Below are 13,557 nucleotides of genomic sequence, written 5' to 3' on the forward strand. Positions count from 1 at the left end.
CTTGCTGTTCTGCATTTTGGAATAGAATTTTAATTAAAAATTCAAAAGTATCCAATTTGATCCACTCTACAAATTTAAAGGATATTTTTCTAATACGCAGGATATAATACATATTATCACATCGCTCGCTGTACGTGGCGGAATTTACAGAGTTTTATACGAATAGCAACCCGGATTTTATGCTTTTTGAGTTTTGGTTATTGTAAAATCGGATCACACCTCTTTCTAAAACCAGATCACATATCTTCTATCAATTTAAATTAATTGTTTGTAGGCTGCCACTTTATTAAGAAGGACAGAGGGATTGGTAACTCTGGTGGTATCTAATCCCAGCGCAAAAGATACTTCCAGATCGGTAACCCCCGTGCCCACCACACCAACTCCCGCCCTTCAGACCAACGATGTTGTTGATTTGAGGAATCATCATACCCCACGATCTGCTTTAAAAGTGACCGCTCCATCTCGTTCGCCCACGCCCATACCCGGTGAGCCAATTTAAATACAGATTTAGATTCTTATATTACGTGTCATTATGTGTACTACTTGCTGAGTGAGGAACAATTGCGATTTTTTCATTTAAATTTTTAATTTTACTTTTTATTTATTTTTTTGAATACCAACAAATACCACTAAAGTATATCCACTTCAATTATATAACACAGGCTTTCAGGCGGAGACATTGATAGATACATATATTTGTACCTACAAACGTAGGTATAGATTATTTAAATTAAAATATGTGAAGAAAGTTCCAAGGAATGAAAAAATGCCTTCATATATATTTATATTTTTTACAGATTTTCAAATAAAGTTAAACGGGCCGTACGTGAATAGCAACCAAACGGCTCTGATTTTGTTATAGAATATGGAATTAATGATTGTAATTTATTACATAAAATTTTGCTTTTCAAATAGCGTGATTTCGAACGTAAAAACGGCGTAAAACAGAATATTTTTTTCATCAAAAACCTTTTTTTCATTGGCTCAAAATATACAGTTTTATTGTGTAAAACTGTTTTTGCTTTTGCTTTCTCAAGAAATTTTCGTTTATTTTTTCTTTAGTTTTTATATTTGACAATTACAATGTTGTCAGTCTTCATTAAAATAAAAATAAAAATTAATTTTGTAGTTCTGATTGATTTCCCTTTTTAATGAAAATTATTATAGTTTTCAACACAAAAAAATATCTCTGATTAAAAAAATGAACTTCGTTTATTTATTTGTTTCTAATATGATAATAAATATTATAATTTTTAGAACCACCTCCCGACCCCCTAACGGCTTCCATTGTTCCCGGCAAGGAAACTAGTATCGAAATAAATACCGAAAATAAAACTCTGGGGGTTGTATTCGTAGGCGGCAAAGACACCGCAGTCACCGTGAGTATCCCATAATCCAAAGCGAGGTATAGTGTGTCTCAAAGTATATCGTCTTGGCTTTGGATGGACCTTCAACCAAAAAGTAATCACGATCTATTATTACTGGGTAAACCAAGTATGATTAATGTATAATTATTGAAAATTTGTATATATTTAATGTCAACGTTTTTTCAATTAGTACTAATGTGATCCTATTATAAATAAATAAACATAATGTAATATTTATTTTTAACCCTAAAAGTCTGTCCATAATGCTCTGTCCTACGATACTGACTGGTCACGTGTTTTTTTTTTGCCATCGACAGGTTATATCGATAATTTCCGTCAAATGCCAAGACGATACAGACACATTGAGATAAAGTATGCGTTCTACAATTTATATTACATGTATGGTATTTGTGTGTTTGTTGTTATACTTAAAGTATATTAAGTATGTAGCTTAATGTTAAGGAAGGATTCCTTTGCTAATTTTAATACAAAAAGGTCATATAAATAAGGGTCTGCAAGATCTTCGCAAAAAATAGATTTTTGTAAATTGTTAATAAAATGTAGAAATCCCTATAAGCAACCCTTCCTAAGAATCCGAGATATTTTAACTTGAAATAATTAACTTGAAAAATTACATTTTAAAATCATTTTTACTTTTCTTTTATTTATAAATCTACCAACTTCCAAAATTATTATTATTTATTTAATAAACTTTTTATTAAAAATTTCATTTAACTCATCAGCAGTGCAGCTACAATAATTTTCTTACACAAACAGTTGTTGAAAAATGATTCTAATTCAAAAAATAACGCAATTTATTTCATTTTTTAAATTTTTGTTGATGAATTCATAATCAGTAGAATTTTCTTATATTGACTGCTAAGAGCCATATCAAAATCTAATTCTAATTTCGCTTGTTAACAGACCACCCCAAACGTCAACATTATTTCAAATATTACGTACGAAAAACAAAACTTTAACATCATGTATCGCAAAAGCGAAACCACATTTGTATGAACTTTTTGACTTAAAATTATCTCAAAAATCATTCCTCAAAGTTAAGCTACATGATTAATACCCGGCATAAAAATATTCTATGGGTGGATTAAATTAGTATTTTCTTCTTTTTTGCGAGAGAGTTATTAAATGTAAATTTGCAATAATTAAAAAGCGTGGACAACTTAAAGAAAATATAAGTTCAGGGAAATTACAACAATAGTTTCCTACCAATTTCGTATTTTAGTTTTTAATACACACTACGAATCATTCCTCCATTAGGGATATACTAATTTGTATACTTTAGAAAGACGAGTTTGATGAGTGAGAATAATATGACAGCGCCGGTACTACATAATTATAGAGATGGGCAGATAAATAAAAACTCGAAAAATAATATGAAAATTGATGAATTGTAATAAATATTGTTATTTAAAAAATATTACTACTCCCGTTCCAAGTAGCGAATCCAGTGAAATAATTAGTGGCACTATCCACTGTATTTATTCCCTCTTGCAAGAGAGTTTCAACGTTCCCTATTTTAAAAATGATATCTTTCTTTCGCTAATAAATTGATTTTTGTTTTAAATTTTTGCGTAACGAAAATACATTTTTCATAATCATACTTTTTCATTTCAGACATTATTTTGTCCAATGTTAGGTATTTCTTTTTTAAATAAAACAAATGTATTATTTTTTAATGGCAATATTTTCATCCTTTACAGTTTCTCGTTACAGTTCACCGTTTGAACACAACTGCCCGAAAGTGACTATAATTCAAATTTTAAACACTAAGGAACGTCTAGCTACCACTCCGCGCATTGTCATCATAGCTGCAATGTTACGCCCATGGAATATGCCAAAAACCACTAAGTTTTATAGTTTAATAATGATTTATAACTCTCTAGCAGTAAGATACAGAGCATAGCTTAAAATACAATGGTCCCCAAATTCGATGGCATATTAAAACTATGGAGAGGATAAAGATGGGCATTTAACTCGAACCACACACCAGCTTCATTTTTTTTAAATATATATTATCACATTTTTAAATTCTATGACGTCCAAACCCTGTATTTAAATTCATTTTCATCTGTGACTAAAATAATATACGATGTTACGACCGTTTTAAATAAAAATCTGAAATTTTGTTGACAGCTTTACAATGATATTATCCAATAAAATATAAATTAAGAATCCAAAAATGTAATAATGTACAGGGAATTCCATTTAAAAAAATATGATGTTGGTGTCTGGTTCGAGTAGATTGTGGCAACGCCAATAGCCATATCCAAATATTTTAATAATAGAGATTATAGTTTCAGCAATCCAATTTTTGAATATCTATCTTTTTCCATTTTCGATATACTTCTAATATGCCATCGAGTGTGAGGAACCCTCTATATGGATAAACTTTGTCTCAAAGTATATCGACTTGACTTTTGAAGAACCGTCCCCCAAAATTAATTATTTTTCCCGTAATGATGTCGGTTGAAACAATTGAAATTGCGGAAAGCCGTTACTTCGGGTTTTAAAGCCGTCCAAAAAAAATATCGTACCTTTTTTGTCAGCGGTCGAAAACGGTTTCTCTGAACAGTGTACAAGGTTGGACAACACTGTACATTTAAGGTTTTTAATTGCCGAAACATTCAGTTTACCTTGAATACCCAAAATAATGAAAGCCATAAAAAATAAATCCTCCCATATTAATCGCAACAAAAAATCTTAATATTTTTAAAACACGTTAAAAGTACGTCCCTGATACTCGATCCTACAATATGATTGGTCAATACGGTATACTTTAAGACATACCATACTTACATTTTGAGTCACTTTTAACAAAATATTAACCATATTTTTTACATTGTCACCGATTAGTTTTGTTTAGTTAGTACTTAGCTTTTTAATATCATTTCTTATAACAAAAAAAAATAGTTTTTAATGAATTCGTTTAATTTCCGATAATTAACAATATTTTAATTGCAGGAAGGAATAATCCTGACAGATATATACCCCGGGGGCGCGGCACACAAGGACGGAAGATTGCAACCCGGCGATCAAGTCTTGGACGTGAACGGCACATCCTTGAAGGACGTCACCAATATCATCGCGTCTCAATCATTGAGACAAACACTGCCAAAGGTGATTAACCCCCGAACGCACGGCGGGCGTGTAGTGTGGTAAAGCTGGTTATTTTTGCAGATGAAGCTTCTCGTATATAGACCGATGAAGGTACAATTCATACCTGTGGAAATAGATTTGGTTAAGAAACCAGGAAAGGGCCTAGGGATAAGCGTTATGGCCTTGAAGTCCAAAAAGGGAGTGTTCATTTCGGATATCGTAAGTGGAGCCTAAATTGTCATTCATTAACACTAATATTAGAACCAAATCCTAATTAGTTATTTTATTGAACCTATTATCCATATATCCAGCATATACAATAAATATGTTTTATTAGATTTATATGCCATCCCCTCTCAGGTTATTACTAATAATAAGCTGTTATGACTTAAATAACCTTTTAAAAATTTGTGAAGAGCATCTTCTTCAAATCAATCCATATAAGTCGGTTGCCCCGTTATTTTGTAATAATAAAGTTCGAGAAGAAACCTTAGCTTGTATAACAGTTTTAATGACGTCCAATAAATACCAAATTACATTGAGTTTTATAATATTTTATCCAAAAACGATTCTGTTAGTTTCTTTATAAAACCTTTGGGGGGTTGGTTACTTCAGGTTTCATAAAAAGATTTTATAGTGTCTTTAAAAACCTTATAAGTAACATTTTAACTCTTGGGATACTCTGTAAAACCTTTATAAATCTTAAAGCATCTAATAAATATTCTACAGATACTCTGAAACCCCGACTCCCATGTGCTTCGAATAACCGTCATAGACAGTGCTGCTTTATACGAAAATGTTTATAAATACGTAAATAAGTATTCCAAAATCGCCTTAGGTTTTTTGCAAGAGCAATATTGCAGTAAGATATTTGGATACGTTTCTTAAAAGATTCCAAGATGTTTAATATTACTAATCAGATAAGTTATTCAAAAGTGAACCAAATGAACCTGGCTTCTTATTTTCGAATTGACAGAAATAATAAAAAAAATGGGTAGTATGTCGCATTTTAAGCAACATCCCGGAAACTTGGAGACATGTTCCTTTTCAAAAAATGATTAAAAGATGATCTTTGCAAAAAAAATATGAGATATAATTTTAACTTACAAAGCAATATATACAACGACAAGTACCCGAAATAAAATATATTGTAAACAAATTATGTAGTCTTTGGCGCTATAAAACGTTAGGTTATAAAGATAAGGGGAACCTCTTAGTTACAAATAAAGGTAAATAAAAGTTTTATTTGGTCATCGCTACCTTTACCGAAACATAACCGTTACTATTATAAAAAAAATGTTGAAACAGTGACCTATGGTTGTTGCATGATGTTCGTAACAAACAATCTTTTTCTTCTCTTCCTTTATTAACACGTCTCGGTTCTTTCTTTTTTCGCTGTTTCTAATTCCTGTTTCTTCTGTTAATTCCACGGATGTAGAGTTCTCCAAACGATATATCATTTTTACAACCTTTTATGGTTTTGACTTCGGAGTGAATTTAAGACCCGTCTATTGTAAAGCGGAATTGACCACTCTTTTTAGCACGCACAAGCCAGGGCCGTATTTAAGATGTTAGCAGACAAGAACTGTCTCGTGCAGATTGTTGTATTTTAAGGGTAGTGAAATATTCTTTGATTAAATTGTTATATTAATTTATTTTAGTGTGCTTTTTATAAATCTTCCTAAAACAGTCCCTACTTGAGGTAGATTTCAAGTTGAATTTGAACATTAGATAGGTTGATCTATATTAAAAACACATTAGAAAGCTCAAACATTTTAAGAGTTTAACATAATGACTCTAAAATGTTTTCCTAGGAAAGCAATACAAAATCTTATGTAGATAATTGATTTATAATGGATGTGGATGTGAAATCGTGAAAATTGTCCAAGAAAAACGGGGAAAGATCATGGAGTGCCAAAAAGTCTACTTGACATGCACCATGCCGGAATAGTGAGACCGGTTGATATATGATGCGTATCGGAAGGATATTGTTTTAACTAAATTAAATTAAAACTTTACATGACTGTTACCAAGAGACTTTGCGTGCTTTCGTACGAAGAATTTGTTTTTATTACAAACCATCAATAAGAGAAGTTTTGATGGAATCAAGAAGAATTTTAGAGTGGAGGACAAGATATTGAAATATTGAAATCGAGCTACCTCAAGTAGAGAGTGTTTTAGGAAGATTTATAAAAAGCACACTAATATGACTTAATATATCAGTTTAATCAAAGAAAATTTCCCCACATTTAAAATACAACAGTCCCTACGGTACAGTTCTTGTCGGCTAACATCTTAAATACGACATTGGATTGTGTTACACATGCTGCAAAGAATGGTTCCTTTCACTTTATAACAGGCGGGTCTTAAACTCATTCCGAAGTTAAAACCATAAAAGGTTGTAAAAACGGTATATCGTTTGGAGAACTCTAACTAGTCTGCAGCGTTTTTTGTTTTAGATCGCCGGAGGTGCAGCCGAAGCAGACGGTCGAATATCAATCGGCGATCTGCTGACTTCGGTCAATGGGCAAACCGTGGAAGGCGCGTCGACGGAGGAAGCCGGAGCCATATTAAAGACGGCCGTGGGAAAAGTGTCGATTAAACTAAATAGATATAAAGTTAGTATAAGTAAATAAATACGGTGATGTTGAACAATGTAAGTTGTGGGTGATCAACTTATCTTTTTCTTTCGACCGTTAGGCAAAGAACGAGAGGAACGTGTGATATTTCCATGATATTTTCAATCACGATTTACCGTTTTCATCGGCGCTTCAAAATACTCACGGCCGAGTGAGATACCGTTATTATCTTCTCAGATATACCCGTGTTACACCTGTGACAGAAAAATGTACACATCGCATTCTCAGGCGACACGCGTCACGTGTATACGGCCATTTTGAACATTTCAATTTGAGCGTAAACGATTATAGCATGTGTAGGAACCGCAAGAACTGCTGGGTTCAAATCCTACTGAAGACAAAATTTTTACAAAAAAATAAAACTAACCCAACATCAACGTCGTTTGTGTTAAAGATGTTTCTTATTTAACTTAGGACGTTGCATATTAGTTCACTTCGTTTTGCGTAAACTAAAAATGGCGCTATCATATACCCTATGCAATAAAAAATTGTGACCTTGATCTAGTCATAGCGACAAAAGTGACCAACATAATTCGATATTCCATTTTCAGAGAAATATATAAATAGACACTCCCAAGAAACAAGGTTTTTCACTTCCGAAGTTTTCCCTCTGTGGTAGATCAAGGGTCATAATGTTTTAATTGAGGTTTAAACGCATACAGTATTTCGCCTGAACCATTTGAGAAAGTATTGAAAATTTACACTGAGCAAGAGTGTCAATTTTCAGTAAAATAAACGTTCTCGCGATTAAAAAAAGTGTAGGGAACTATTTTAATGTAATTTAAATATAAATTATATATAGGAGACCAAAATTATTGTTATTGCCTATTTAAATTGCAAAAACGATTAAACTGCTGTTAAACTAAACTCAAAACCAATAAAAAAAAAACATATTTTGGAAATTACATTGCTAATCAAAAACATGTTTACCAAAAGGTTCTGAAGCTCTAAGATTTCAAGATTAAAAATATTTTTAACAGAACATTTAACGTCGCCACCAAATTGGCCATTAAAAATAGCAAGGAGGAGGAGCGTCCATTCGAATCCAGAAATCTCTACTTTTGGAATAAAATGCTGTCCTAAAATTTTTATTAGTTTCACTCAAATCGCGCACTCACTGGACCCAACTCAACATAAAAAAACTTCATTGTCCCTTGGGTACTAAACGTCGCAAATAAAATAGCAACAATAATCACTGGCTAAAGGTTTTCAAAATAACTTCACATCTGATTATTCATTTGAAATTATTAACCTCAGAATTTTTAATTAAGAAATAGTAAAGAGGCACTGAAAATGAATCACCACGTTTAACATTCACAAGTCGAAAACCTGGGGAGCAGCAATGTTTAATTAATTTTTTCAGCTCAAGTGTTATAATCCCCAATTTCCAAAGTTTTTAATTCCATTTTATGTCATAACTCGAAAATAAGTTGATGAATCCAAAACTGACCAAATATTAATACTCTTTCTGATCAAAATTTACTCAAAATAATTAAAATGTCATAAAAATTCGATAGGCAAGCATTTGAAACAATTACCCCTTTTAAGAAAAGAAAAACGGATAGAGCCACTCCCATTTATATGTGCTGTGTGTATATGATAACTAACGATGTAAAATTGTTAAACTTAACGAAATACCAAATAGTAAAATTGTTGACCTAAAAATATATTTTAAAAACTATTTTTCATTGTTGACATGTGTATAACAGATAAGTCTAATTAGACATTTACATTGATTTAGATGTCGCATTTACTTTTAGATAATGTAATTAAATACACAGATATATAATTTTAAAGTTGTTTATACATCTTTTATCTAGTCAAATTTACTCTTAAGTACTTATTAGGTTGAGAAAAATGTATATTAAGTGAATAGACTCCACCAGCTTAAAATGTGATAAATATATTAGCTTAATAAATTGATTAGTAAATTTGGCTTTTTTTTTATTGGTCTTTTCGCAGTCTGCAAAGTATGGAATCATTGTTTTAAGTTTTAAAAACTAATATATTCTAATTACTTCTTTTTCACCAACAATTAAGGGAGTATTAAAAATACATACAGAATAAAATTTGTATTGCTAATCATTTATAAACAGATAATCTTGTTTTTTTTTATATACAAGCAACTTTAGGTTTGGTTAGGTGTTAGGTTAGTATTATTTAAATTTTTTAATTATTTTTAAACAGCCAACCTATATTAATGGATATTTCGAATATGTGTGAAGTTTTGATCAAATTTTGTGTGTGTCCTATAATTGTCTAAAGTTTAGTATTTTAATTTTGACAGAGTTACCAGATTTCAAGGCAGTCAGCAGTATTGTGATTTTTTAAATTTAAAAAACCAGCAAGTAAGTGGTAAAACTAATTACTTTTTACAAAGCTTCTGAATTCCTCCTGCGGCGGTTTTTGTTGAATCGAACTTGCTAACATTTTGCCAATTATCCTGTTGGCTTGCTAACGTTTCGGAAATCATCCTGTTGGCTTCTTCAGAGCTTGAATGCAACAGTTTTAGTCAAGCTCTCAAGAAGCCAAGAAAATGATTGGATAAACGTTAGCAAGTTCTACTCAGCAAAAACCGATGGAAGTTTCTTTTAAAAGGTAAAATTAATTATTGTAAAGCTTTATCCTTTTCTAACTAGTAAAACAAATAACTACTTTTTTATCTTTAGGCAATTCGTGAGGCGTATAAGTTTTATAATATCAATTATTCCTGCAAAGCAGCGTTTATTAATCTGTTATGACAAGGTCAGTGAATTATTATAAATAATCGCTTCATTTGAATATTAACTAACAAATAATAAGCTAAATAACCATTGCAATTTACAGTACTAACCTATAAAAATTTGGATTGTCCACTTGAAAACCTATCATCCAAATGTTGGGCTTTTTTTAAAATTGCTTTTTTTTGTACCTCATCAAATCGATTGACTTGAAGATCCACTTCTCTACTAAAGGGTCTCCTTTCATTTGAAGCACCCTCTTTCTTCTGTTGATTTACTTTGTTTGTGTGCATTTCCAATAGACTTTTTTCTTTCTTTTTATATTTTCTGGAAAGGACTTCCTGCTCCTGGTCCCTTTTTACAATTTCTTTTAATTCAGCTTCCTTACTCAAATCTATTTTTTCTGTTTGGGATTCATTACTACTTTTTCCTTGTATTACTGTCCAGACGGATCTATCCGAAAGATCTGGACCAGCGCGTTTCCTAAATTGCCTTGGCCCTAATCCAAAATGTGCTACCTTCTGTTCAGGCAACTTTAACATCCAATCCTCCCTGGAAGGTTCTGCAAGTTTCGGATCTAGTTTGTCAATTTTAAGCTGCAGTGCTCTTTCTTCTAGTGCTAAATGGGAACTTGATAGTTTATGATTGTCGACTGGCCAAGGACCATAAGCTTCTTCATCTGACTCGTTACTTTGAATTTTTGTACTTTCACTTGAAGTTTGTTCATTTATGGATGAAACTGAATGCAGACAAGAGTCTATTGTGCTCGGCACATTCTTTGTAAAGCCGGGAGGTATACATGGACCTATCAATTTTGAAGGCTCAGTTAAATTTTCAACTTTTTTTTCTGAATCTTTGGCTAGATGTGGAGGTAATGCAGGACCTATTATCTTCTCTTGGTTACCTTGGTCAGAAATGGAATTAACTGATTGAGAAATATATGGTGGAAGTGGAGGGCCAATAATGTCTTTGTGACTGGAATTATTTGATTTTTTAATAACTAAGTGAGGTGGCAAGGCTGGCCCAAATGTTGTTTTCTTAATTTCTTTAAGCGCTTCGACAGAATCACTATCACCTATGCCTTTCATGTTATTACTTTACAAATAAGGAGCCAAACTGTATCAAATCCTAAACTTTCGTTACTCCTATTATGACGTTTATAAAATAGGTTACTACCACGACTTTTTCTTCTACTGCCAACATTAGTAAACAAACAGTTTATGCTACATACTCCTCGTGAATTAAACCTAATTCACCATAGAGTAATGATGATTATTTCAACTTTGAAAGCTTGGTAGGATAGAACTGTCTCTCTCTCTCTCTCTCTCTCTCTCTCATTTGCTCTTTACAAACAGTTGAGCAAGTCTACTATAGCCATTCGCCCATTACCGACTTCCGTCGAGGATTTTCCCTTTTGGTCAATGATCAACACGTACGAAGAAGAAATATAACCAAAATTTGCTCCTCCAGCAAAAAACGATTTTGACCGATACCAAAAAAAATCGGCTTCCCCCGCTGACCATCCGGCCACCATACCGGCATGAACAGGGAAAAACGACTGGGCCGACGTCGATTATCACTTTAAAACATACACTGAACACTCAAAACACTAAATCCACACAGTGGAAACCGATATCCAACTTTTGGGGACGAATACAAGGGATTCTATCGGGAGCGAACGGAGGTTAAACCGCCGCGTGCAATGCTCCACCACAGCCCCAGGATACAACTGTTATCGGTACAGTCCGCAATATAAGTTAAACCTTCGACTGACCTCGGTAATGGCCGAGTGTCTGGTCCTTTCCTAAAAAATTGGAAAAAAATGAAACCAAGCGAGAGGAGCCGGATTTTTATGGTATCAGTTAAGAAAAACTTTTGACGACGATTGCATTTACATTAAAATGTAAGATAGCCAAATTGCCTTATGTGGTAACCATGTAAAGCGGTAAAGAAGAAGAAGAGCCCAGATTAATTCCACTTTGCTTTATTTTTCAAACAATATCTTTTAACTCCGGTTAATTAAAAGGACATGATGTTTAGGATAATTGAATTTGAATCCCATGAATTTGTATAATCAAAAAAGAAAGTGGCATCCAGAGAAGTTTGACTAGCGTCGGGATTAAAAAATATCGTCGAAACGTGAATTCACGTGTTCCGTGTGCGAAAACATCCGATAGCTCCCAAACCCGTGCGGTAAAATCCCGGAAATGTCCGCAGTAGCAGTAATTAGGCATTTTGCAGACTGGAGTAGAAAAACAAATTTACTATAAAAATATCTACACTGAACTGTTAAGAAACATGATTCTAATTATCTAAAGTGTACATGGTTGCGAAAAATGCAAAACTTATACTGTTATATGTGTTTTAAATTAACTATTTTATCATGCGTAGTAATCAATCGTAATACTTTCCTTACTGGTTGCTTTGTTACCAGGGTGCCGCACGTGTGTAAATATCTTACGTTATTAAGCAACGTTAGGCATCACCAAGGCGATAACACAAACTAAATTGAAAAAAATCAACCCCCTTGATGATTTGGCATCACCAAGGGGATAACAGAAACTAACCAAAACCAACCAAAATTGAAAAAAATTAATTTTCACGGTATACAAACGAAAAATAGCACATACATCCTCTTTAAACGAGAACAATACAATAACGCTACATAAGAACATGGGTATTAACACACGAGCGTCACCCTGGTAACAAAGCAATTAATAAGGAAAATAGTTTAATTACTAGGCATTATAAAATAGTTCCAACTTAAAACGCGTATCAAAAGAAAAGTTTTGCATTTTCGCAAGCATCCACACTTTAGACGATTAGAATCATGTTTCTTAACAGTTCAGTGTAGGTATTTTTATAATAAATTTGTTTATCACGATTGCGCTAATGTGTAACAGTAACTTATTTTTTAATCCGAAATCTAAAAATCACACTTAAGTTTATTATTTATTCATTTATTTATTCAGCGTTGAAGAAACTTTACTTTTTGGAAACATAGGATATCAATTGTTGCAAGCGATTTTCATTTGTTTGGTTGGGTGAGCCCGAAGAAGTTTGATATTGGTCTGTGACCATTTATTATATAAAATAAATTAATTCTAGTTAAGATGTCCCCTTTTTTTTGGATCATGATAACAATAAATTTAGAGCTATGTATTCGCTCTTAGTGCCTACATTACATGGCAAATGACCGCGCAATCTATTAGTATCTCTGCAGTCTCTCATTGCGCTTGGTGCCCTCCATCTTTTTCTGTTCTACTTCATGTCCAAGAGACCATTTTACATGGAGATGGAGGAATTGATGCCTTTGAGGAATCCAAGCACATCTTTTGCATTAAAATACATCAGTTATTCTTTGCTATTGAACCACCTTAGCAAAGGAATATTCTCGGCCGCCGCCTGTTTTTCAATATAAGTAAGAGGCGGGACCGAGGATAGCTCGGTTGGTATTAGACCTGCCAACTCCACTTGCCGGAGGTTATAGGTTCGATTCCCACCGGGTGCCCTGGGTGTTTGTGCTTGAAAAATTGGTATTGGTAAATTTTCTTCGGCGGATGCCGGAAAATGGGTGAATATGCTAATTTGAGATGAGCCCAATTAATATAATTTAAAAAATAAGAGGCATTCGAGTCTGTAGAACTCTGCTCTCACCTCTTTTGCAGAAATAAACTCAGAGTTGAAGTTCAGGTTCCATATAGGGAAAATATC

At 32.9% G+C, this 13,557-nt stretch overlaps 2 protein-coding genes across 4 annotated transcripts in view; one reads left to right on the top strand and one right to left on the bottom strand.

The window, feature by feature from the left end:
• LOC132708127 (uncharacterized) overlaps nt 1-9,950 on the top strand; it is a 175,314-nt gene extending 165,364 nt beyond the window's left edge. For both annotated transcript variants that reach the window (XM_060680256.1, XM_060680257.1), the window contains exons 27-31: nt 275-485; nt 1,258-1,379; nt 4,350-4,505; nt 4,566-4,703; nt 6,944-9,950. In XM_060680256.1, coding sequence (XP_060536239.1) covers nt 275-485; nt 1,258-1,379; nt 4,350-4,505; nt 4,566-4,703; nt 6,944-7,120 — 804 coding nt within the window. In that variant the 3' untranslated portion in view covers nt 7,121-9,950. The remainder of the gene's footprint in view (nt 1-274; nt 486-1,257; nt 1,380-4,349; nt 4,506-4,565; nt 4,704-6,943) is intronic.
• Nucleotides 4,472-11,155, bottom strand: LOC132708128 (GPALPP motifs-containing protein 1). Of its 2 annotated transcripts, none has more exons than XM_060680259.1 (2): nt 9,957-11,155; nt 4,472-4,608 (listed from the first exon to the last, which is right to left on the bottom strand). In XM_060680259.1, the coding sequence occupies exon 1, from the start codon at nt 10,929-10,931 to the stop codon at nt 9,957-9,959; it is 975 nt and encodes a 324-aa protein (XP_060536242.1). In that variant the 5' UTR covers nt 10,932-11,155; the 3' UTR covers nt 4,472-4,608. The 2 variants fall into 2 exon arrangements, with proteins under 2 accessions (XP_060536242.1, XP_060536241.1); XM_060680258.1 differs by lacking the exon at nt 4,472-4,608 and adding an exon at nt 6,972-7,087 and having other exon boundaries at nt 9,957-11,154.
• Between the last annotated feature and the right edge of the window lie 2,402 nt (nt 11,156-13,557).

Source organism: Cylas formicarius, unplaced genomic scaffold (assembly GCF_029955315.1).
Source record: "Cylas formicarius isolate icCylForm1 unplaced genomic scaffold, icCylForm1.1 PGA_scaffold_10__41_contigs__length_53128322, whole genome shotgun sequence".
Lineage (NCBI taxonomy): Eukaryota > Metazoa > Arthropoda > Insecta > Coleoptera > Brentidae > Cylas > Cylas formicarius.